Here is a 25,547-nt window from a genome sequence, read left to right on the forward strand (position 1 = left end):
CTTAGTTTTATTGCAACATTGAAAACACTTTTACATCTCCTGCTAAAATTCACCTTAATTTACACTCTCTTTTGCTACAAGCAATTTATTTTAGGCAGATATGACTCATATTCAGTCCAGTTATTTTAGATCTGATATACAGTTTGGAATATAATCAAAACATCTAGTCTAATCGCTGAATGAGTGTATTTTGAACAAATCAATAATGAGCTTGAATATGCAACAATGCATGCACTAATATTGTCATGCCATCAAAACCGCCTCTATTTGCAGGCTGCTAAATATTATTCACATCGCTAGCAGTATTCCTATGTCCTATTTACACCAAGGAGGTACTTAAAAGCTGCAGAATATGAGTTATTGATGTTATTGCTTTCTGTTACTTAACATTCAAAATGTTTGTTTCTCTTCATTTCTTTCACAGCAAGACTTTAATGTGTCTTGTTTAGGATGCACACACAACACAACAAACCTGAGATGTCCACAGCAGTCATTTTACCAGAGCTTTAACTTGTTATCCAAAAGCTCCACTCACAGGCAGCTGCTCACTCCAATAAGGAACCAACTTCAGCATCGTTAGCATGTTCAGCTAGCTGGTTGCTAGTTAACCATTCGGTAACGTTAAAGTTTTAGTAGTTAATATAATATAACGTTAGTTAGCTACGAAACAGTGTCACAGGGCCTTTGAGAAACAATGGCTTGCTATTATGTAGGTGTTCTTCATTTGTGATAATATATAAAACCAGAGTTACAAAGTTTAGCATAGTTTTGGGTTTAGCTTGACGCAGAACTACATTTCCCAGCAGCCAGTTCGTCAAACGTGTTTTTGTAGGAAGTGGCCCCTGTTAGAGCTTCACTGTGTCATCCGGTGGAGGAGCGAAGGACCGAGCTCGGACGAGAACAAGAAGCAAATACAGAGTTACATCAATGCACAGGCGGCTGTGTTGGCTGCATGTGGACGAGGCTGTGGCTGAATGAAACCGAAAGCGACTCCTCTTCAGTAAGGTGAGGGGGAGAGGGGGAGAGGGGGGAGAGGAGTGAAGGAGTGAAGGAGGTGTTGTTTTTAACGTTAGCTACCAGACCTTGAATGCCACAGAGGAATGCTAGCCCAGTGTAAAGCCTAACGTTAGCTAACGGGTCAGCAGCGCCATTGTGCATTTCTCCACATTATATCATGTTTATGTGGTCAACACATACTGTTTGCTGTGGTCGGAGGCTACCTTGCACCGATGTTGTTGTTGTTGTTGTTGTTGTTGTTGAAGTGGAACAGAACAGTCGTTGTCTGTCTGCTCACCTCCCCTCCCATCTATCTCTGTCAAGTCCACATGACAGCAAATCCCCCCCCCGCCGGGGTTACTCATTGACAGACTGGGACTCCAAACTTCACTACTGGATCAAAGTGGGTGGGAGTCTTAAAGGGTCTGTTCTCCCAAATTACATTACATTTACTTATTTACCTCTAGTGATATCTAGATGCAGCCATGCACAGTTTTAATGCTGTCACCTCCACATCTAAACAATTTCCTGGAAGAAACTGATGTTTTCTTCTTTACAAATTGTATAAAACAGCTGGTTGTCAAAGACAATAAAAGATTAATAAGGGCAAAAATGCTGGTATTGCTCATGAATAGTCTTATTTATCATAGCTCAGAAGACCACTTCAATAACATCCATATTAACTCCACACTGTCCAAAAATGTCAAACATTTGAAAAAGACAACACAGAGAATTGAGAGAAGTAAAATATAGATATGTATATATGTGACGTACCTGTCAGACATCAAAGTAATATCTATTATAAATAATATTTTGCTGCAATAATGAAACAACAGTGTGTCCTTCCTGAAACATCTCACTCACTCTGGGTAGTCCTACATACCTCACTGTACTTATCGCAGAAGAAATAGTTCCTATCTGTGAAAACAGTTGAAAATGTTTGTTATTTGGATGAACTAACTCTTTAAGTCTTTAGCGTTAGATTTAATGTAATGCTCACCATCTTTTTTTAATAGTGCAGATTGATTTAACAGTTGCAAGGGGTTTTGATAGAGCATGTGTATGTTTGAGGATCCATCTAATTCCTAACAGGCAAGCCACATGAAATCACTTTTAGAGAAAGTCACATGCTCTATCCGGCCTTCAGGGGTTCCTGCATTGTAAGAATTAGGTATGCAGAGATATATCGGCCGATACTTGACTGATCTCGCCCTATTGACAAAAAAAGATGGTATTCACCGTGATCAGTTGCTGATGTTTATCTGTTGTGTGACATGAACTTTGAAATGTTGTGTTGGTTATTTCTAACTTGGATATTAGAGAAATAGTCACCTCCATTTGCCAGCACTGGCTCAAATTGTATGCAAATACCGATGTGCTCTGTGCAGCGCCAGGGAGCGGCTGTTCAGCTCAGCGTCTCACATGTTGGATGAGAAGAGAAATAAATGAACCTGCAACAAGATTATCATCTTTGTAGATTTAGTTTCCCTGGCACAAAAGGGTGAATGTATGACAACAAAATAACATTGGCTATCTGCCAGATTGTTATTTTAAACTTTGGTATTGGCCCAGAATTTCCCAATCGGTGCATCCCTAGTAAGGATCCAAGCTAACTGTGATAAATGTTACAAAAGTTCCTAAATGTGTGTTACTTCTCTCTCAGTCCCAGCCCGTACAGGATATCACTCCTCCACGTTGGGCCATGAACAAACAACAGAGCAAGGAGAGTCTTAAGGATAAGGTGAAGGGGATCTTTGGGCTGGGACCCCCGCGGCCACCAAGCAAACAAAGTGAAACCAAACCGTCCGAGTTCATTATTACGACTGACGTGATCAAGGTGTGCAGAACAGACAGAACATCTTTGCATGTTCATCCATACTCAGACTCACCACGCATTTGAATTTCTTCTCATAATCTTTTTTCAGGAGCTCCAACCGGACTGCGGTCTGAGCAACCGGGTTCGCATGATGAACCACGTCTGTGATCTTGCCAAAACAAAAAAGTTTGAGGAGGTGAGTCTGTGCCGGGTGTGATAGTTTTGATAACAGCAGTCAGAGTTTATGCTAGAATTATTTTTTGACAGCTAATGTGGCTGTAAATGTTCCACATAACTGCGTGAAACCGAGATAGACTTAGAGACTTAGACTTCACTTTATTGATCCCTTTGGGATGACTCCCTCAAGGAAATTGAATTTCCAGCAGCTAACAAAACACTTGTATAGAAAATAAAAGAGGTATAAAAAAATACAGTATAAGATAAACAATAAACTCAATATAGACAGTAAACAATAAACTCTTAGCTAAATATAGAAAGTAGAGATAAGAATAAAAGTAAAATAAAATTCAAGTTAAATAAAATCAATGGCTGGATGGATGAAACAGAGTGAAGAAAAGGAGAATGGTTATGATGACAACGGAGGACAGCGAGATACACAGCGACTGTTTCTGACTCCAATGCTCTGGTATTAATGCATTACATTTAAATGCAGTGAGGTCGGCCAAACTCCTGTTTAAACAGACATGTAGCAACGGCTATGTCTCCTTCTCTATCATGCTGTGTGATGTATGATGTGACTCTTCAGCTCCTACAGTCACCAGCTGGCAGGAGAGACGCTCCATGTTGCATGGAAACTGAGCCACTGCTGCACAGACTGCTATTCACATGTTTATTCAACATTTATTAATTTTAAACCCTGACGGCAGTACATGTGTTCTTCTGTTTTTTTCAGCATGCAGTGGAGGCAGTATGGAAAGCAGTGGAGGACATGCTGTCTCCAGAGCAGCCACTCGAGGCCAGACATGCTGTCCTTCAGCTTCTCAGGGCCATTATACAAGGACAGGTATATTGAACAATACACGACAAGCAAATACAAAATGTGAACATAGTGGCTGCCACTTCCTAAAGTCATGTTCACTGTTTTATGGGAAGGGTGAGCGGCTCGGCCCTCTGAGAGCCTACTTCTTCAAGGTGATCAGAGACTACCAACCATGCAATGAGGACCTCTCTGATAGGCTGGAAGTCTTCAAGGCCTTAACCGAGAACGGGAAAGACATCACATACCTGGAGGAGGACATAGGTAAAAACTCCTCTTTGGTTATGATTTTCAATTTTTAACACAGAGTAAATGCAGACTTTAAACTGACTTGCAAACACTGTTCAAAAGGTCGTATAAGGGTTCATACTAATCAGTTGTATTTGTGGTTAGTTTCGACATGTGATCAGCGTTCCCTTTTTGTAGATGGACTTTGTGTAGACGGTAACTAATTTAGCAGTTTGTTTCATACTACTGCAGCTGCATTCTGGGCACAGATATGATCCTTTTCTGATGATTTGTCACAGTGTTTCTTCTGTTGTAGCTGACAAATCCGAGTAATTGAGATTTAAGCTAACTTGAGCCACCGTTTGTAGTATTGTTTGTAACTTGTAAAGGCATGGATCATCTTTTACACACCTATTCACTGGTATTATTTGTTTCTGTTCTTGCTATTTTTCTTCTCTCCCCAGCACGCTTTGTCCTCCTGTGGATGGACATAGGTCTCACCTCCGACTTTCTCCACGTTCTCGTAAATCTGGTCAAGTTCAACAGCTGCTATCTGGACCAAAATGTCTCCATCATGGTTCAGTAAGTCAGAGATACAGACCGATGTACACACCAACGTTTTTTTATCCAGAAAATATTATTAACAGGCTTTTTTATTTTTTTGCTTGTTGTGTTGTGCAGGAAAATCTGTCTCCTGTGCAATAGAACAACATCTTCAACAGATATTGAGGTACGGATTTGGTTTTCTTCACATTACTGATTTCTGTTAAACTTAAGCAAGTTTAACAGTGTAACATGGTTTTAACTGGAAAACAATCAACACATTCTTTGTTCAAATGTCTTGTTAGCATTCAACAGTACATGCTGACCTCCCCTGCTCAAAAGTGGCTGTTGTTGTTTACTTGTAATAAGACCCATTACTGCTCCTTGGAATGAATGATGAAGAACCTGGAATCCAACACTTCATTCTGCTTATTGTGTGGATGCAGTGGACCTTACCTATCACCACGTACACTGTGTATAGTATTTATAAGCAACATGTGGCCATAGCAAGCTAAGAGAAAAAGTCTTATAAATGTTTTTCTGATTCTCAAATGTTTGTGGAGTGCTTGTTTGTGGGCCTGTTTTGTTGATATGTAATTACATACTAAAGTCTCCAGTTATCTGTGACTTATGAAACCTGCTGAATGTGAAATTGCGTTATATTGTTTATATTGAAGATGAATTCAATATTGAAGTGATGGTGTGTTTTATAATTGGTGACATAATTAACACGGCCAGTCTTGAGACCTTTTTATGTTTATTCTTCATCACTGTGTGAAAATAATTAACATAGTTGGTTTGTACTTGTGCTACTTGTGTTGTTGTGTGTCCAGGTGGCACTACAAGTACTGGATGCGGTAGTGTGTTACAACTGCCTCCCATCAGACTCTCTCACTGTCTTCATCATCACACTCTGTCGCACTGTCAATGTCAAGGAATTTTGTGAATCCTGCTGGAAGGTGAGAACACATATACACATAAATACTCTACATACACACTCTTTTTTCTTTTATCTAAAGACCTGATATGAAAGGGCATGATTCATAACCATCTCCTCTGATCTTTCTCCTCTGTTGTTTGTTGTTCTCCCTTGTTGTGCTGCTCTTTATTCTCCAGTTGATGAGGAAGGTGTTGGGGACTCACCTCGGCCATAGTGCCATTTACACCATGTGCCGCATTATGGAGGAAAGGTACTGGCCCTAGTTTAAGCACATTTCTGAGCGTGTGGTGCTTTACTGAACATACATTGTGTCTTTCTAACTACCTGCAACCTCCACCAGGGTGTACATGGAGGATGCACCATTGTTGAGAGGAGCTGTATTCTTTGTTGGAATGGCACTGTGGGGTGCACACAGACTCCCCGCCCTCAAAAACACACCTACGCTTGTTCTGCCGTCTTTCTACAAGGTAACACACATACAGTACATGTATTCTTTATATTATAATAATATAATTATAATTAATATACAAATAAATTACTATTTTTCTGTCCAAACATAGCTCTATCACTTTGTGCGATAAAACACATATGTTTACATGCATACATACATACATACATACATACATACATGCTGCTGTAGCAGTATCCAGTGCAGTGTTTTCTCTAGGATTTTTTTTTAGCAGTGGTGGCAGGCCTGTCTATTTTGACACTAAGCTACATCAACACAACAGTATGTGGAGTTAAACTGGACAGCCCCAATAACCTCTGAATAGTTCTACTTGTTGTTAAATTGCAATGTGAGCGGCAGCCAACGGGGGTGCATTATGTCGGCAGGATCATTTAAAAGGCAACCGTGACTACATTGTGCGTCTGCCCCATTTCTGATACCGTGGTGGCAGAAATTGAACAATGGCGGGCCGCCGCTCCAAAATCAACATAGAGGAAACACTGCAGTGTGACTTGATCAGGTGTTGCCCCGTCCCTACTTCTAAGAGTTTAGAAATGACCAATAATGAGTAAAGATATGACTCAATAGAAGGTAGTCTGAAAAAACAACACGATACTATGAATGTAATGAACACATTTTGACTGTTGCTCTCTGACCTCTGCCACTCAGGCCATGTCGTGTGCCAATGAGGTGGTGTCCTATGAAATCGTCCTCTCCATCACCAGACTGATTAAGAAGTATGGCAAAGAGCTGCAGGTGGTCACCTGGGACATCCTGCTGGGAATCATTGAGCGACTGCTGCAGCAGATCCAGGTACACAAACACACATACATAATTCACATGTGCAGGCTTAAAATAACATAACAGTTCTTTTTTGACCATGTAAGATGTCTCATCTGTCTTCACAGACAATAGGCAGTGCGGAGTTGAAGGCCATTGTGTATGAGCTATTGACCACAGTGGAAGAGCTGTATGAGCAGAACGGTTACCATGGTTCCACAGAGAAGTTCTTCAGTCTGGTGGAAAAATGTGCTGACAAGAGACCTGTTAGTGCTTTTCTATCCCATGGTGTCATCCTGTGTTTTCATCTGGTCCTCTTACATACTGCTGCTACTTTCTTAATGTTAATGTTAGTGTGTGTTTGTGTGTGTGAGACAGGACGCGTCAGTGCTGACCCTCATCTCGTACAGGGCCCAGTCTATACAGCCAGCCAAGGACGGCTGGATTCAGAGCCTTCACCGCCTCATGGAGAAGTTCTTCAGGTAGGACGCACACAAAGAGGATGGTGATAATATGGAACTTCTCAGTGACCAGATCTTTTTTAATTATCACCTCGATCTCATCTCGTTTTTGTGGTGTCTTTCCTGTCCCTCTCGATTATCTTGCTTTCTCTCTAAAAGGAACGAGCCTCGCGGTGTGATAAGGATCAAAGTGCTTCATATCCTGTCTTTCGTTCTCAGTACCAACCGACAGCTCTATGAGGTCTGTATGCTAGCACACATGCACATTTGCATCCTTACGTACTGTCAACTCCACTGTCACCTTTGTGTGTCCTGTTTGTCTGTCACATTTCTGTTAAACTAATAACTGTTAAATGTTGAATGTGGTATTTGATGGTTATTTTGATTAGGTTTTCTCAGATGTGTAGGTCATTAAAATTAATCAAGATAAAAGTGTTTCTCTTGTTTTCTTCTTTGACTTTTTCCAGGACGAGTTGATTGAAGTGGTGGTGATCCCCCAGCTCAGTGGGATAGCTGAAGACCGGGACCTGGCCGTCAGAAAACAGGCCACCCAGCTACTGGTGGACCTCGCCGAGGGCTGCAACACACACCACTTCACTAGCCTATTGGACATCATTGAGAGGGTACTCGTATACACACATACACACAGATGCTTATAGTGTCTCACTTTTACTCTCATGAAGTAACTTAGTTCTGTCCTGTCCAGACATGATGAGATAAGGTCAGTGTTTTTTCTCTGTGTAGGTGGCCAGTCGCTCTCTGGTGTGTTCAGGGCCCCTAGAGGTTTCTGAGAGAGACCCCACAGCAGAGTCTCCTATGGAGGATGTCAGGACTGCTATACTAGGCCTGCTGGAAATCCTGCAGGTACACACATGCAGAGATTGAGGGCTTTACGAACGTGACATTAAGACTGATTTTAAGGTGGTTTAAAAGGTTGTCAAATTTGAGTACTCAATTTTTTTTTATTTCTTAATGTGTCATTTAAAATGTCCTTGGATGTAAACAAATGGTTCATGCACTACCAAAACTGAAAACACTGATTTATTTATTTATTTATTTAGTCTTTTTAGAACATACACATAAAAACAACAGGTGAATGTAAAATAAAGGTTATTCATGTTTTCTGATGCTGTTTAAGGTTGCTTCACATCAGTAATTTTTGTAAACATATCAGAGAATAAATATCTTGACTACTGATTAATGTAACCTTTTCTTTCTACATAAGATGATCGAGTTACAGAAGGAAATTGCACTAAAAACATTCTTTCCTGTGTTCCAGTTGAAAAATATATTTCTCTATGAGGTTTTTGTGAATCTGGAAAAAATGTAATGAATCCGGTGATAAACCTCCATCTTTTTCTCTCCTGGCAGAGCAAGCTATACAGCCTACCAGCCAGTCACGCTAGTCGTGTGTATGAGCTGCTTATCAGCCACCTGCAGCTTCACTACAAGAACAAGTACTGTTCAGCCATTGCTTCTGGTATTAGACTACAGGTAGGGGGGGTATTTTTCTTTCCACTTTCCACTCTATTGTAACATTCAGCACATTGACTTCTTTTCCTTCTTCATTCTATCTTTCAGGTATTTGACTTCTTCCTGATGATGCGAGCAGACTCTCTTCATCGTCTAGGAGTCCCCAACAAAGACAGGGCAATGAGGTTCAGCCCTTACTGCTACTGTGACACAGGGTGAGGATGCACACACACCACTTTTGCCACAGCTCTCACTTGCATCTGTTTTGATTATTATAATAAAGGCAGCTAAATATTAATATAACTTTCAGGGAGCCGGAGAAGCGTGTGAGTGAAAAGAAGCCTGCAGGTTCTACATCTCCTCCTGCTGGCAGCCCCGCTCCCCCCACTGCTCCTGCCACCTCAGCAGCCTCGATACGTTCAGCCTACCTGCCCTATGCACCTGCCTTCAGTGTCCTCCTGCAGTGCCTCAAGATGGTACAGACATACAAACATCCAACTCAGAGATATGTCGCATGCACATGAGTACAATGTCTGCATCAAAACTGTGTCTGCTATTTCTGTGGAGAGAATAAAGGAGCCTAGCTGATGCTCCAGGGTTTGAGCAGTAGAGTAAACTTTATTGTCCCCAAGGAGAAATTTGTCTTATTTTGTCACACTTCACATTAAAAACATAACCACCACCAAACATGAAACATCTTAAAACACGAAAGAGACATTTTACTATACTTTCTATCCCCACTTGCAGCTAATTGCTTTGCAGACTCCGCAGATACACTTGCTATCTTTAATATCAATAAATAGGGTAGACAATGTAAACAAAATATAACACAGATTAAAATGTACAAATAGAGAAAGAAATAAGGTAATAGAACAGATTAAAATATATACATACGTAGACAAGCTAAATGTCTTTGATGTGTTTTCCTCTTGTAGGAGACAGACTGGAAGGTTCTGAAGCTTGTTCTTGACAAGCTGCCGTGGACGCTGCAGTACAAAGTGCTGCTGCTCACGTCGCCATGCAGCTTGGACCAGCTCTGTTCTACACTCTGCTGCATGGTAGAATAAATAAATAAAATACATATGCATACAAATCTATACTTAAAACTCTGTACACATGTTACCAGATGTTACTGTATGTCGCTTATTTCTTTGTCTGTGTGCTTGTAGGTGACAGATCGGCTGATCTCGGAGCGCTTGAAGAAGACCCCAGAGGGGTTTTCTCGCACTGATGTTCAGTTGGCAGTAGTTCCTGTACTCACAGCCATCACATCCTACCATAACTATCTGGAGCAGTCGAGACAGGTACAAATTACAGCCTGTAGAAAGGAAAAGTTGTACTGCCTGTGACATCACCTGACTTTCTGTCTCTGCCTGCGTGTTGGATTTTCTGACTTTTCTAGTGAGATGTTTAGAACCAGAAGATCCACATGTAGGCAGCAACATCCCATTATGGCTGGTGTCTGTATACTGTAGTTATTTCTCAGATTTAGCAGCCCCTCCACAAACATAGATGGAGGCAGTGATGTCCATGCAAACAGCCCATACAACTGGAAAGACATCAATTAATTTCCCTTCCCCTCTACAGAGAGAGCTGGTTCAGTGCCTCGAGACCGGCCTCATTTACCGCTGTGCCAAGCAGTGTGTGGTGGCTCTTACAATGTGCACGGTGGAGATGCCTGACATCATGATCAAGCTCCTCCCCGCTCTTATCGTCAAGCTCACCCACATCTCTGCAACCGTTGCCATGGCATCGCCTATGCTTGAGTTCCTCTCCAGTGAGCACCAAAAAGCTTTTCTAAAAACTTCTTCATTCTTTTCTAAAACTGTTCTTTACCATTATTGAATGTTCAAGGTCAGGTTAGTTAGTCAGGTTTGTTAGTTGCAGCAGTTACAAGTTTTCTGCCACAGAGGAAGCACAAAATAAGAAAGCGTTTTGTTGGTGTGTTCTCTTCTATTCTATCTCACAGCTCTGGTGCGCCTGCCCCATCTGTATGCCAACTTTGTAGCTGAGCAGTATGTCAGTGTGTTTGCCATCTCTCTACCCTACACTAACCCTTCCAAGTAAGTGCTCACATACACACAAACACATGTGTAGTCTCAGATGCACAGCCACACTGTGACCTGTTTGTTTCTTCCATTCCCATCAGGTTTAACCAGTACATTGTGTCCCTGGCCCACCATGTGATCGCCATGTGGTTCATACGCTGCAGACTCCCCTTCCGCAAGGACTTTGTTCAGTACATCACAAAGGTGCGTGCTGGTTTATGTCCTACCTCTAAGTTTTTATGACATGCAATTTTTTATTTTAAAAAAACACACAAGCACTGTAAATTAGTCCATCTCCAAACTCACAACTTTCCATACACATGTATGTATAGAGAAAAAGAGAGAAGACAAATGATACAATGCAAATGAGAGAGTGCAAAAGCATAACTCTCACATGGAAATCAATGTGCTTTCACCTCACCCAAATTTCACACTTCTTAACTCCCTCACCCAATCCTGTAAAAGAGGGACTCCAGGCTTTTTCCAGTCCCTGATAATAATTTGCTGTCCAATCATTAATCACATAATACGTTAACAGAGAAGCTTGCCAAGAGTTGGATTAGAAAATCTATACCATCCTCACAAAGTCTCAGAAGACACAAAGTTTTGGACAGAATACGAAATTACCTGTGAATATATGTAAATATATGTGAATATGCAGAGTTTTAAATTGAATGAGCCTTATCTTTAATCTTCTGACACTATTTGGGATTTGTTACAGATCCTGTATTGACTCAACTACATTTTAGTTTTAGCATTTTTGTGTCGTAACATTCATGTTTTTGTCTCTTCGTTCAGGGTTTGCGTTCCAACGCCCTTCTGCCATTTGATGATGGTCATGAGCAAAGTTCATTTCGTGCCAGAAGCACCAGCCTCAATGAAAGGCCCAAGAGGTAAAGCATATGTACACACACACACAGCTGCAAGTGCTGACTTACAAACCAGCAGCACCACACACTGGCCACGTGGCGATTGTTGTGTAAGAGGGTTTGGGTTGCCAATGTAACAGGGGACTCAGCATGACTGGTACTGTGGCGTGATGGTTGCAATGACTCCTCTCAGGTTGCCATGGTGATCATTAGCTCATTTTATTTCTTGTTTATGCTTTTTACGTTTTAAAATTAGTTATTTTTCTGCCACCATTTGTCTTCTATTCAAAAATCACTCCTCATATTATTGACATGCAGGGGGTGGACAAAATAACAGAAACACCTTTACAATAATTATATAATCTAAGGCAGTAAAGTGTAAATCTGTGTGTGTGTGTCTCTGTGTGTGTTGTAGTGTATACTATTCGGTTATCCAGGTGTTTGTGTTACTGTGTCCGCCACCTGTAGCATGTAGACGTACATACATGGTGATGTCATGAGGAAAGGCCTGTAGGGTTTGCTTTCTCCTGCTATCACATCTTGCCATCTGTTTAAAACCATAGTAAATACTGAGTTTACACGTGCACAAAGAGAAATACACACATCTTTCACACAGAGGTGTAAGGAAGCTTTTCTCAGCAAGGTGTCATTCTCATCCGTACATGGTGTGAATGTTTGTTGGTTGTCCGTGTCTTAATCGCCCCACAAACCCACGATAAAAACATCCAAAGTAAATAATAACAACAAAGTGATCACAGAGACAGAAGAAAGGGACTGAATAGCTGAGACTCATGTATTTTTTCTCTGTTGTAAATCAATATTTGTGCTTTATAGTGCATATTCATTGTAGCTTCTTATTAAACCCCTTCTCCGTTGTGCAGTTACATATATTGTAGGAAACAACATGCGCAGCTTCTTTTCTCTCAATCCTGTTTAAGTCCCCACACCTACTTTCAAAACCTCATAACACCTTTGCTGCCATTGCAATAAAGCCCACTCCCTTTGACAGCTTTTCATACATACATACATATGCCTCTGCTAACATCAGTTTCTACTGATCTTCCATATCAGCCCACTTTAAGTGTTCCATACTGTGTTATCATTCATCCAGTGATCTGTCCTTGTGCTGCTCATTACCCACTGTGGGGGTTGGAGTGTGGCATGTCAGAGTTCATATGAATAATTTCAATACTTTTTTTCATATTTAGCGTCTTTTCAGAAATGCATGCCTTTATTAAGTAATTATTTATTTTAAACTTATAAGTACAATAATTCTTGAATCGTCTAGTCCTCCACTGGCTCCCTTAGGGTATATAGTCCAGACTTGCTTTGCTCCAACCCCATTTCATTTCTCAGTTGAATGAGTTGTTTTTCTTGTGTTCTACTTTCCATGTCAGGCCTGTGCTGAGTCCATCCCTACTATTTTACTTATCCTGTACTAGTCCTTGGCTTCCCTATGTACCTGCTGTGTGAAATAATGTTTATTTTGTTGCTCTTCCTGAATACTTTTTGTGTGTATTTCCTTTTCTGAGTTGCAGAAGCTCTTTTACCCTCTGCTGTAGCTTGTCTGTTTTTCCTTTTTAGTTAATGTTTATCCTTTTTTTTTTATATCCTCTTTCTCTTACTCCGCTCTCCTGTAATCTGATTCATAGTGTTCACTGCTGTTAATTTTCACCTTGTTTTGTTTTTCTTTCAATTCTTCATTTGACCCCTCCCCTGCCTCCTGCGATTGGGTGCTGCGTTGTGGTTTTGGGGGGTGGTCGTGTCATCCTCCACATTGCTCCTGGCCCCTCCCTTCTCCTGTGACCTCTGTCCTTTGACCTTTGTGACCCTATCTTCTCTACCCCACCCCTGCCCCCGCTCTGCGTGGCGTGGCGTGGCGTGTGCCTTTTGGTCATGTTGCTCCGGTGCTCGGCTGACGGTTCCTGTTGTCTCCTGGTATACCTCCACACACCACACTCTCTCCCCTACACTCCCAAACCACCACTACCCTCACGATGACCCACCCCCTTACTTCCCACCACCACCATATCGCCAACCCGGGCCCGTTCCCCTCGCCCTTTGCCATGGGTAATCATCATCGCCCAGTCTACGGGCAGCGAAAGTGGCGAAGGCGGCAGCGGCGGTAGCCAATAGCAGCAGCTCTCCAGTTAAAGAGCTGAGGGACCTGTCAGCCATGGACGCTTTCCGCTCCCGCAGCATCAGTGTCTCCGAACATGCGGTCCGCAGGTTAGAGAAGAGCCTTCTGGGTAACCAAACAAAAAAACAACAACAACCCAAACACTTGTTGCTTCCTCCATGGGATGGTTGATGGGGTCTAGGGTCATTGTCATGCGGGTCCGTTGGGCGGGCGTTGGGTGGTTTGTTGCCAGGGACACCTGGAGTGGGTGGTGCATGCTGGAGGAAGATTTGTGTGTCCACCTTTTTGGTTTGTTTTGGGCTGCAATCATACACGTGCTGTTTTTAGATTTTGTTTTTGTTATTTGCGTTTGCATGAAGTGTTTGCTGAAGACATCGGAAAACATTTGATGTTTTTCTGTTTGATTTTGCTCTAACACAGATTTTGCTTTGATTCTCATTCAATTTTTAATATGTCTTTGGTTTGACTTTGTTTTGCTGGGTGTATTGCTGACTGGTTTTGATTGGCCTAACAACAAATGAATGGCAGGAGGGACTGGTGCAAAGCATGTGTATTCAAAGTGATGGATCTTATCCTGACAACAACTGCAGTCTACAACGACCCTTTCCTGGTGGGAGGGCACTTCTGCTTCCTTGGCCAGGGACAACAGCAACACAACAGCTTTGTTTGCTTGCTTGACATATTTTTGTTTTGCTCCACTCACAAACATACACTGTACTGCAATGACCATGGCAATCTCCTAGTGTGGGATTTTAGGACTAGCTGGGCTAATGTGAACTTAGAAATGTTTTTTATTACTGACTCAAATAATTTGTATTGCCACACACACATATGTCTTATCTTCATGCCTTTATGCTTATCTCTGCTTGGCTGACTTGCTCAAGTGACTGATGTGTGATCGAACATTGCAGTTGTCAGATGTGGCTGCAGTGCCACAATATTGAGTATGTCACACCCCTCCTGCCCAACAGATGGCAGTAAAAGCACAGTGCAAACTACTGTGTATTCTATTTAATTTCAGATGAAACATGAAACTTTATCACATTAGACAACTGCACTGTAGGTACATTTAACCGGCTTCAACTGCTAAATGGCTGCAAATCTGCTATTTTCTTAAACAGTTAGTTTTGTATTTCTTGAATGGTTTCTGAATGATGAGTAAGATGGAAGTATCCTGGTGAACACTTGTTTCATTTCAGACAACATGACCATGTTTTAAGACATTCTTTCATAAACTTATCGACATCGAAGTGTAAACACATTTTGTTTCATTCTTGTGTTTAGCTGAATTCATGTTGTGCCACAAAAAGCAAAGCATCGAATTCTTATGAATGCCATAATCAGCCTTAGTTTGAGTTTGAAAACTCAATGCAGTGGAGAATAATCAATAGCAATGTGCTCAATAGTAATATAAAGCAGTGAACTCGGCAAGCTCTGTTAAAGTCGTGAGCGTTTCATGGTCATTTTGTTTGGAGCACGTGTCCAGTAGACATTAAATGAAAAATGAATTATTGTCAGTAGAAGAATGGTAAGTATAAAATGTGTGGAACAGCTGTTTATTCACACACTGGGACTTGGTCTGAGTGAGAGATTTCTTCTCATTCCTTCTGACAGAACTAATTAATCTGCACAGCTGTATTGTTAATCCATATTTAAACTGCTATTTAGTCACTTTCATGTGTGCATATATTTCCATTTTCAAAACATTTTAATTGGCATTTGTGAACATCCCTGAATTGGATTTTAAGTTGAGGATGTATGAAACCTTGACAATACTCATTTTCAGTTGAGACTGTTTCCTGTCCGATTGCCCTCCCCCAACAAGTAAAGCATCTTAAGTAAACTGGAGTTAATACAAGGCTCACACAAATAAAGCTGGAGCAGTTTACCATGATAGATCCACCAAGAACACATGTTCCTCTTGCATTACTCTGTTTCTTTATTCTTCCCATAGTTTTTCTGGCTCATTAAATATTATTTTTTTTATGTTACTTTTCTTTGGTTTTCTTGAGGTATGAAAACAGTCTGCCTGCCTTGCAATCCCCCCCCGCTGTGATGTACAGACACATCGCAGTTGGGTGCTGAGTGTTGTATTGTATTTACTTCTGAGCAGCGAGCCAGTGTGGCCATTTTGACTGAAATTACCTCCAATATCTTTTCAGCCCTGATTGAGACTCAAGTTTAACATTTGTAAAGGCGCTATTAGCCTGATTTGCCAGAGCAGGCAGTAATGGTTGTTGTGGATACAAAGAGGTGCTGCTCATTCACTTCTACAGAGAATACTAATAAGGCATTTGGCTGCAGCTGAGACATTAGCACACAGTTAAAACACACCCACTCACACACAGCTTCTTCCATGTGGCTTACTTAGCATCAAAATATGTTACACCATATATCAGAGCTGAGGCCACTTATACCTCGTCCCAGTGTGTGTCTGTGTTTGTGTGTGGAAAATGAATAATCTCTATCTGCATATGTGCATATAAATACTTGTGTTGCATGCAGTATAGAAATGAACGTTGGTGTGTTTTGTGTGATTTTTTTTATGACGTTCTGCATAACTCTCTGTGACTGTATATCTGAGCTTGCATGTCTCTGTGTACACTGATTATATGTTAAGGTGTATCTGCAGCCTGTGTGCCTCCCTTTCGTGCCTCTGCCCTTTCTTTTGTCTAACCTGCTCTGTTTCATCCTTTAGGATGCACACCTCAACCACCACCTGCAGCCTGGGCTCCGCTGATGAAAATGCGGTTACTCAGGCAGATGAGGGGCTGAAGACCGTCCACCTGGAGCTCACAGAGACCTGTCTGGACATGATGGCACGATATGTGTTTTCCAACTTCTCTGCCCTTCCCAAGAGGTTGGCATGGACTTTTTTTTTATCTGTGTGTTTATGTGGTGGTTGGCACTTGGAGGTCCACATTTTGACCTCTTTCCCCCTTTTAGGTCTCCCATCGCAGAGTTTCTTCTGACGGGGGGTCGCAGTATGACCTGGTTGGTGGGCAACAAGCTGGTGACCATAACAACCAGCGGAGGGGTCAGAACGCAAGCGCTGCTGGGCCTGGACATGGCTGAACGGCTGGGAGGAGGAGGGGAAATGACACGGTGAAACACACAGAAAATGCCTAAATAATTTGTCACATTTTTTAGCCACGCTTGCACTGTGACTAAATACATCTCATATCTCTGGATGGATTGCCATGATAGTATGTACAGAGATTCAGGTTCCCCAGGGGATACATTTTAATGATTCACTTTGGTTTACGACCGAATACCCGCAAAACTAATGACATTCCCATTGGCCTCAGCTGTATTTTGTGTTTAGTGCTAATTGGCACATGTTAGTATGGTGCTAAACTAAGATGGCGAACACCGTAAACGTGATACATGCTAAATATGGAAGCATTGTCATTTTGAATATGTTAGCATCACAGAGCTGCTAGCATGGCTGTAGACTCTTGTTAGCTGGCTTGTAATAATTTATTTTCCCTGCAGGTCAGATCCATCGCTACACACCCGGATAACCAAAGAGGCTCCAGCCAAACTGGAGTCACAGTCCAGCCAGCAGCAGAACCGAGCCACACGCATACGAGTCCGCTCCATGTCAGGTAACAAAAAACACAACAACTACATTGTAGCCAAACTCTACCAGCATAATCAATAGTGCTTTTTTCCAAAGTGTATTTTTGAGACATCTTTTGAAGAGTAGCTAAAATGAGTCCCTGCTGTCTTGAAATGAGAAATAATCAGCCACAGATTTGCAGCCATGCTTTTATCTGTGCCTGCCTGTGTAATCATCGCTTTTAGACTGCAACCCACACTACTCCTGATACATTTCAAGTAAATAAAGATAGTGGCATTATTTATCATTACATGATACTGGGTCAGAGGAAAATCCAATGCAAAATTATACTGTGATCTTTCACACACTGATGTACTGTACTTGGTGTGCTTTGTATTTTAAGTCGGTGGATCTGCATGACATAAGGTTCTAATTTAATCTTTTGGCTTCGTCAGTTCATCTGAACATGTTGGCGTGATTTCTTTTTCTGCACAGCACATTGCGTGTCATTAAACTGTGTCTGATGTTTTAATATAGCCGACCTTCATGAAATTTTAAAAATGTAATCTAAATATCTTATCAGATGAGCTTTCTGTTCTGTCAAGCTGGGCCGAAAATAATGTGAAGAAAAGAACTGACAAATAATGATGAGGATGACCTTCCTCCCTCTGTCCATTCCAGGCGGCCATGCTCTACGCACTGGTCCTGCTCAGAGTCTCAGTCCTCTGGTGTCCCCCTCCGAGGGTGAGTTAGCTGCACCGCTCTCTCCCCCCTCTGGTTCCACCCTGGATGGGCTGGGTCCTCCGTCCTCCACCTCTGCCACCACGTCTGCTCCCCCACCTCTCAAAGACAACCCCAGCCTGGCTGAGTTTGTCCCCATACTCACACAGGGCTGGGCAGAGATCTTCATACGGAGACCGTCTGGTATGTTAACCGCACTTAAAGGTCCAGTGTTTAACATTTACATCTAGATCTAGATAGCAAAAATGGAATAATATATTCATAGATATGTGTTTATTAGTGTATAATGACATGAGAATGGGCTGTTTATATCTACAGACGCCACAGGTTGCCTTTTGTATAGGCTGCCATGTTGAAACACCATGTTTCTATGGCAGCCCAGAACGGACAAACCAAACACTGGCTGTAGATAGGGTCGTTTGTACCTTACAGGCCGGCCTTGGTTTGTATTTGTTGCTGGACAAGATGAAAATGAACTTGCAGTAACTTTAAACCTACACAGGATTATTAATCCTTAACAGTGAACCTGTAGTGTGCTTTATTTTATGTCAGTTTCTATAAATATTCAATAATTTCATCCTTTTTGTTATGGCCAAGGTTTTGGTTCTCACAATCAATGCAGTGTTTTCCAGCAGAGGAATCACAAATGTTAGATGTCTGAGCTTGTTTGAAGACAACAGCAGGGGAATACTCCCAGCTTGCAGCTGTAGTACCACATGAAGATAATAAAAAATAATTTTGTAAATTTGACAAAAAATACAAAGGCAACTCGGTGTAAAGCAAGTTGATTTACATACTGTTCCGATGGTGTGAACAAATGCGAGTTATGTGCCTGGAGGAAAATTATCTAAAAATGTAATCTGATGTCATCAGACATGGTGGTCCATCAGTGGTCTAATGCGTATATCTGTCTGTCTTTCTGTCTTACTCTCTGTGTCTGTCTTTCTATCTGTTGTCACAGGTAACACGAGTTGGCTAATGTGTCTGGAGAACCCACCCAGTCCCTTCTCTTCGGAGCTTGGTAACATGCCACTGCAGGAGCTCTCCAGTGTGCTCATGGCCATGGAGGGAGTAAAGGAGCCTCCTACCCAGACAGCAAGCGCTCCCGCCAGCACTGCTGCTCCTCCACCAGCACCCGTGTCCGAGCCCCTAACCCAAACACACAGCAGCATCGGAGGGAAGGCAAACCTGATCCAGCGCTCCAACACCGGTGAGTAACAGTGGAGTAAAAGCAGGGACGATCAGAAAGTTTGCATTATGTTTTCATCTTTGTTGGTGTGTATTGATGATTGTAATTAATCAGTGCAGTTACGTTATTTGTCCCTTCATTATAAAATGTCATCATGTTCTCAGTAAAATAAACACAACAGTACATCCATAATGTTTAGCTACAGAGCAGAAAATCCTAATGGACTAATGAATGTAATGTTATGCATGAATGCATCCCTCCTGTCCGCCTGACTGCCTGTTTTGGTCCCATTTGATGGACTAAGCTATGTGCCAAATTGCCTGTAATTCTTATTCAAGCCTGAAATTGATCGATAAGCCAGTTTGGGCTTTGACATTTTGACACGTTTTATGAGTCAAATATCTCTTTCTTGTTTGCCCAGTGTCCTGGGCTTTTGTTCAGTCGCCTGCCTCCAGTTATTCATCTTAACATTTTCTCTTCTTTACCTCATCAACTCATCTTTTTTCTTCACTCTTACTTTCAACATTTTTCCTTTTCTCATTGCCTTTGAGATGTTTTTCCCTTTTTCTGATTAGTTTGTTTCCATGTTTTTTTCATCCTCAACACCATGCTCATTTGTGATTGACTGCGGTGTGTTATGTGGCATCATGTGTCACCGACCTGTCCTCTGGCATCCCGCCCGCAGTGGGTGGCTCTCTCTGGTCTCTGGGTTTGGGCTCTGCCCCCCCAGGCCCTCCAGCCCCTGGCAGGTTGCACAGGAGCATTTCCTGGGCAGGTATTGTCCATTCAATGTGTGCCCCCCCCACCCCCCAGAAAGCACCTGGTGTAGTGTATTTCTTCTCACTTGCACAATACAGTGGTCTGCCAGCACAAACTGGAAGTGTTATTTGATTATCACGTGCTTTCATTATATCACCTCTACTGAAAAACAGGCAGAAAAACACATACATTATCTCGTACTTGCTATAAGAAATATTCTTTTCCCAATATATTTTTTTTAAAGGAATAGTAGGAATAGGGAAATATGCTTATTCCTTTTTTTGACGAGAGTTTCATGAGACAATAGATATTTTCTCATATCTGTCTGGTCAATGTAAGGCTGGAGCCAGCAGCCAATTAGCTTAATAGCTTAGCATAAGGACTTGAAACAGGTGGAAACTGCTAGCCTGGCTCTGTCCAAAGGTAACAAAATCTGCCTACCAGCACATAACATGTTATATATCTTATTTGTTTAATTTGTAAAAAACCTGGAGTGTAAATATGTCACTTTGCTATGCTAAGCTAAGCTAACTGTCTCCTGGCTCTAGCTTTCATATTTAATGGACATACATGAGAGTGGAATTGATCTTCTCATCTATCTCAGCAAGAAAACAAATGGTTGTATTTCCCAAAATGTCGATCTTTTCCTTTAAAAGCATTTTGCAGCTCTCTTCTGCACACTCGTCACAGTTAACTCAGATAACTCAGTTTTGCCAAAGACTGGCTGTTTTGTACTCCAAAACTGTGCAAGTGAAGGAATTCAGCATTTCTGCTTTACCCATCAGTCTTCTATTAACACGGGGGGGGGGGACGACAAGCGATGCTGAGAACGTGCCTGCACTTGGATCAATCAATCAGTCCAATGACACCTAAAGATGGATCATGATTTATTATGTGACTCCTTCCATGATTTGTTTTTCCTTCCTAATCATCTTCTCTAACTCTGTCATGTCTGAAATATACTCCCAGGTTGACCCTTTTAACCTTTGACCTTCTGATGTCAACAGGAAAGCCCAGACCTCATCCAACTAGTATGCTAGTCTTCGACTTACTGGTAGTAGTCCAGTAGGGCAATGAAGACATTTTCAGAGCTGCAGTTTTGAGGGCCAACACTCAAGTGTCAAAGAGACTTGACTGCTTTGGCGGCTTTTCTCTGAGTGTAGGGAGGCCATTATTTGGGAGATACAGGACTGGAGGGCCTGGTCTGGGCTGCTGTTGCAGTAGCTACAGGGTGTTTGGGCTGAAATAACCAACAAACCAACCAAACCGATGCATGTGTCCTGATGTAAAAATCAAGTAGATGAACCAGTGATGGATAGAGGCTGCCTGCTGCATTGATCTGTCTTTGTCTCTGATCTCAGTGTTTGTAGGTTGGATTTACTGAAGGTCATGGTCTTAATGTTCATGTGTGTTGCTTGACTGCCTTTGAGTTTGTTTGATCAACGTGGATGCATCTGATTCTGTCTCATGTTATCATGATTGATTTGACTTATTACTTAACTAGAATATAGATTTTAGAGACAATGTGTGTGAGGTGTCAAAATTACTGCCGTCAGCTGTGATGTTTGTTGTGGAAGTGCACTTGTGTATGCTATTATACTAATAGAGGACAACGCTGTGAGTGTGTATTTACCTATAACCCACTTGGTTTTCACCGTGTCCTGCTGTAGACTCAGTGGTGGTGCTGGAGGAGGGGTCTGGGGTTTCCACAGCACACACCCCATCTGATTGGCTGGAGAGTGAAGAGTTTGAGCCAATATCCTCGGATCCCATCTTCATGTCTGCGGACAAGTTCCCAAAGACTCCGCCGCCTGGAATGCTCAGCAGGGTGGGTAGTTGATGCACTTTATTTTTATTCTGGTCTACAGCAAGTAAACAAATACCAAGTGGTAAACAATCCAGGCTTATAAATATTAACTATTGGTTTGATTATCAGCTCATAAGAGATTCAGTGTTGCCTGCACAGATTTTAAGTGGGTTTCCCCGCCCATGCTCCTGCATAATGAGCAGCATGCACACGCGCACACACACACACACACACACACGCACACGCACACGCACACGCACACACACACACACACACACACACACACACACACACACACACACACACACACACACTAGTGCTTTTATTCTGCACGTAAAGAACCATACTGTGATTGTCTGTGATTCTCTTTAGCAATTTGTTAATCTGCTAAAACATGCTAAATCCACCAGTATGATCCTTTTTAAAGGCTTCCCACTGCTGTTATTTTTAAAACACCTCTGATCTTTCTCTTCCAGTCCTCCTCCACCTCCAGTCAAGATGATGAAAAGTCGACACTGGAGGAAGTGAGCGAGGGAGCGATTCCCATTGATCAGCCCACCCTGGGACCCTCTACCCCAGGCAGCCAGGGGCCCGAGCTTCCCTTCCAGACCCACACTCAATCCGGACTGAACAAGTCCAGCTCCTCCCCAGAGCTACAAAACTTACCCGAAGCCTTCTCTGCTGCCATGAAATCAGAAACTGTGCCAGGAGACACGTCGTGGCCCAGAGCACCTGTGGAGGGCAAACCTCAGCCCCAGCAGCCTCATTTTGAAAAAGAAAAGGTGGAAGGGACTACAGGAGGGGAGGTTAATGGTCTGGGAGGTCAGAGTCAAGGGGGTGAAAACATAGTGTCATCTCAAAGTGGAGGAGCAAGGATGAGGTTGGAGTTTCCAGCAGCACCGGCGCAACCTGGACCCATCTCCCCCAGCGGAGGCCACCGACCCCGGGGTCACACCATCTCAGTATCGGCCCCCTCCTCCAGGAGGGAGAGGAGGACAGAGAGGGACTCTTACCACAGTCGACCCGGACCTAGTAACACAGAGAAGATCGCTGGTCTGAGCCCCAGGTAGTCTGAGATTTACACAGAAAAACTACTGCAGCCTTGGTCGCCTGTTTCTGCCAAATAAGTGACGCAATGTTTCAACCCAAGTCTGTAAACTAATCTCTGCTCCACTCCTTTGATCCAAGTGGCAGCCAGCCAGTGAAGAACATTTTAATTGCAACCCAGTTTTAAATAGAAAGATTGTTTGAGATGATGAAAAATCTGAAATTACAGGTTTGAATCTTTGTGTGATGGCAATAAATAATGAAAAGAGGAAATAATGAAAACCCTGAATGGAATATAGCCTATACATAGCAGTATATGTGCTATTTCTTTAATTGTATTTTCATACCATGTAGATATTTATGAATGCAGTGCCTATGAAGCACATGTTTTAAATGCCATATATAAAGAAAGGCAGACATAATGTGGACTATAAGCTTTTTTTTTTTATTTGTATGCGCAACACCTATTTTTTCACACTACACTATACTTCTTTTTGTCTCCTCTAGCTTTGTCTTCCTACAGCTGTACCACTCTCCTTTCTTTGGGAATGAGGCCAACAAGCCACTGCTGCTGCCCAAAACTCAGGTTAGTTGACCTCTCTGACTGACCTGGAATCTGCTCCACTGTGTTTTATACTTGTTGTATACTTTGTTTACAATGTTGGTTCTCTGTGGTAGGTTATTGACCGCGCTGTGAAAGTTCTGGACCAGATGCCTCCATATGACACCCATAAGATCGGAGTGGTGTTTGTAGGGGCTGGTCAGGTGAGAACTCAAGAACACTCATCGCTGTCTTATCACTTAATAATTCCTATACTGTCTGACTTTGCGCCTTCATCCTCTCCACTCTCTTCAGGTTAACAATGAGGTTGCCATCCTGTCAAACGAGTATGGTTCAAACCGCTACGCTGCCTTCCTAACGGGCCTGGGAAAATTAATCCATCTGAAAGACTGCGACCCAGACCAGATCTTCCTCGGAGGGCTCGACCAGTATGGAGATGACGGAGAGTTCACCTACTGCTGGCATGACGACATCATGCAGGGTGAGCATGTGTGTGTGTGTGTGTGTGTGTGTGTGTGACAGGGAAAAGATGGTAATTTAGTACTTATTTCTTTTCCACAACCAGTCTGCTCATTATTAATGAAATCACGTCTGTGCAGCTATCTTCCACATAGCCACACTGATGCCAAACAGGGAGAGCGACAAGGGCTGCTGCAACAAAAAGCGTCACATTGGCAATGATTTCGTTATGGTGGTGTACAACGACTCTGGAGAGGAGTACAAACTGGGCACAATTAAGGTACACACACACACACACACACACACACACACACACACACACACACACAAAAAAAAGTCTCTGAAATCTGCAGTATGTATTTTGTACTTCAGCTCCAACCCTGTCTGTTTTCCTCCCGTTAGGGTCAGTTTAACTTCGTAGAAGTTATTATAAAACCACTGGATTATGAATGTAACCTGGTGACGCTCCAGTGCCGCAAAGGTGAGCTGATATCTGCATTTTCCCCAGTCTCATCTCAGCTCTGTGTTTTTGTTTTACTTTTATTCCTTCTCTTGCTCTCTCTTTCAGATCTAGAGGGGTTAGTAGACACAACAGTGGCAAAAATCGTTTCAGACCGCAATCTTCCACTGTTAGTCAGACAGATGGCTCTACATGCAAATGTAAGTCTTCCCCTTATCTCTCCCTTTCACACCTTGTCACAAATACACACACACATAATGTACTTCACTCCTCTTTGTCTACCCGCAGATGGCCTCTTTGGTGCATCAGTACAGAGCCAACCCCTCTGATGCTTATGCCTCGAAGTGGCTTGCCAGATTACGACACATCAAGAGGATCAGGACCAGGGTAAGAAAGAACACAAAGAAAGAAAATTGGTTCTCCCTCCTCACTGTCACTACTTTTACTTCATACTTTTCAATTTCCTTTCATAAATTTCCATGTTGCCTTCTCTGCTCTGGCTCAGGCCCAGGAAGACATTCAGTCTCGCTCCACCCCTGGGATCTCTCTCACCCAAGGACACACTCAGCAGAACAAGTCGTTTCAGCAGAGCACTCAAGCAAACCCAGAAACCTCCGGGCAGAGAAAAAGACTTGTCTCAACAGTGGACGATTTCACTGATTTTGTTTGATTACTTGTCCTGGCAGACATACACATACACCCATACATGCACGCACGCGCGCACACACACACACACACACACACGCACACGCACACGCACACACACAACCACAGACATGCACACACCTGCCAGAGGTGAGTTTACTTTCACCTCTCGGCGTGGGAGAATTCAGGATGACACACTGATTTTGACTTAAACCAATCGGGACTTTGTATTGGAAAACCTATGCGCTTCATGGAATGAAAAAGGCTTATTTTGTGATGAAGTATTGATATGTGAAGACAGTAATTTCTGCATATTTTTCAAAAAACTTTGAAATGCTAACGCTTTGCACTTTTTAGGTCTAATCATGTTTCTGATGCACATGAGATGAGTAAAGTTGAAGAGAACACTACATTTGAGAGCAGGTTGTGTTTGTGTGTAAATATGTGTGTGGAATAAAAAGTGAACCTGAAAAAGCTTTGAAATTTGGATTTGTACTCTTTGAAGGTGACAGTTAAATTGCAGACCGTAAACCGGTAGCAAAGGGTGGGAGAATGACTATTATAGCATTTCATTTTA

At 42.4% G+C, this 25,547-nt stretch overlaps 1 protein-coding gene across 3 annotated transcripts; it reads left to right on the forward strand.

The window, feature by feature from the left end:
• The first annotated feature begins 839 nt into the window (after positions 1–839).
• Positions 840–25,444, forward strand: tsc2 (TSC complex subunit 2). Of its 3 annotated transcripts, XM_051385072.1 has the most exons (42): positions 840–1,005; positions 2,660–2,833; positions 2,922–3,008; positions 3,726–3,836; positions 3,926–4,073; positions 4,502–4,619; positions 4,719–4,767; positions 5,414–5,539; positions 5,697–5,770; positions 5,861–5,987; positions 6,638–6,781; positions 6,877–7,014; positions 7,127–7,230; positions 7,369–7,450; positions 7,677–7,832; positions 7,954–8,073; positions 8,581–8,703; positions 8,791–8,897; positions 8,993–9,158; positions 9,618–9,740; positions 9,852–9,986; positions 10,270–10,459; positions 10,652–10,745; positions 10,832–10,934; positions 11,529–11,623; positions 13,688–13,828; positions 16,438–16,599; positions 16,686–16,844; positions 17,235–17,347; positions 17,983–18,225; positions 19,004–19,252; positions 19,917–20,006; positions 21,661–21,818; positions 22,274–22,863; positions 23,352–23,430; positions 23,523–23,609; positions 23,701–23,887; positions 24,006–24,145; positions 24,268–24,346; positions 24,434–24,525; positions 24,614–24,712; positions 24,831–25,444. In XM_051385072.1, exons 2-42 carry the CDS (start codon positions 2,699–2,701, stop codon positions 24,993–24,995), a joined length of 5,688 nt encoding a protein of 1,895 aa, XP_051241032.1. In that variant the 5' UTR covers positions 840–1,005; positions 2,660–2,698; the 3' UTR covers positions 24,996–25,444. The 3 variants fall into 3 exon arrangements, with proteins under 3 accessions (XP_051241032.1, XP_051241029.1, XP_051241031.1); XM_051385069.1 differs by lacking the exon at positions 19,917–20,006; XM_051385071.1 differs by lacking the exons at positions 13,688–13,828; positions 19,917–20,006.
• The last annotated feature ends 103 nt before the right edge of the window (positions 25,445–25,547 follow it).

The sequence above is a fragment of the Dicentrarchus labrax genome, unplaced genomic scaffold (genome assembly GCF_905237075.1).
Source record: "Dicentrarchus labrax unplaced genomic scaffold, dlabrax2021, whole genome shotgun sequence".
Taxonomy (NCBI): domain Eukaryota; kingdom Metazoa; phylum Chordata; class Actinopteri; family Moronidae; genus Dicentrarchus; species Dicentrarchus labrax.

Bases quoted from the DNA above. Each gene is read 5' to 3' on its own strand.
- tsc2 (XM_051385072.1), top strand. From the start codon at position 2,699: ATGAACAAACAACAGAGCAAGGAGAGTCTTAAGGATAAGGTGAAGGGG. The intron at 4,620-4,718 runs GTAAGTCAGAGA...TGTGTTGTGCAG, and splicing joins AATGTCTCCATCATGGTTCA to GAAAATCTGTCTCCTGTGCA. The intron at 19,253-19,916 runs GTGAGTAACAGT...TCCCGCCCGCAG, and splicing joins GATCCAGCGCTCCAACACCG to TGGGTGGCTCTCTCTGGTCT.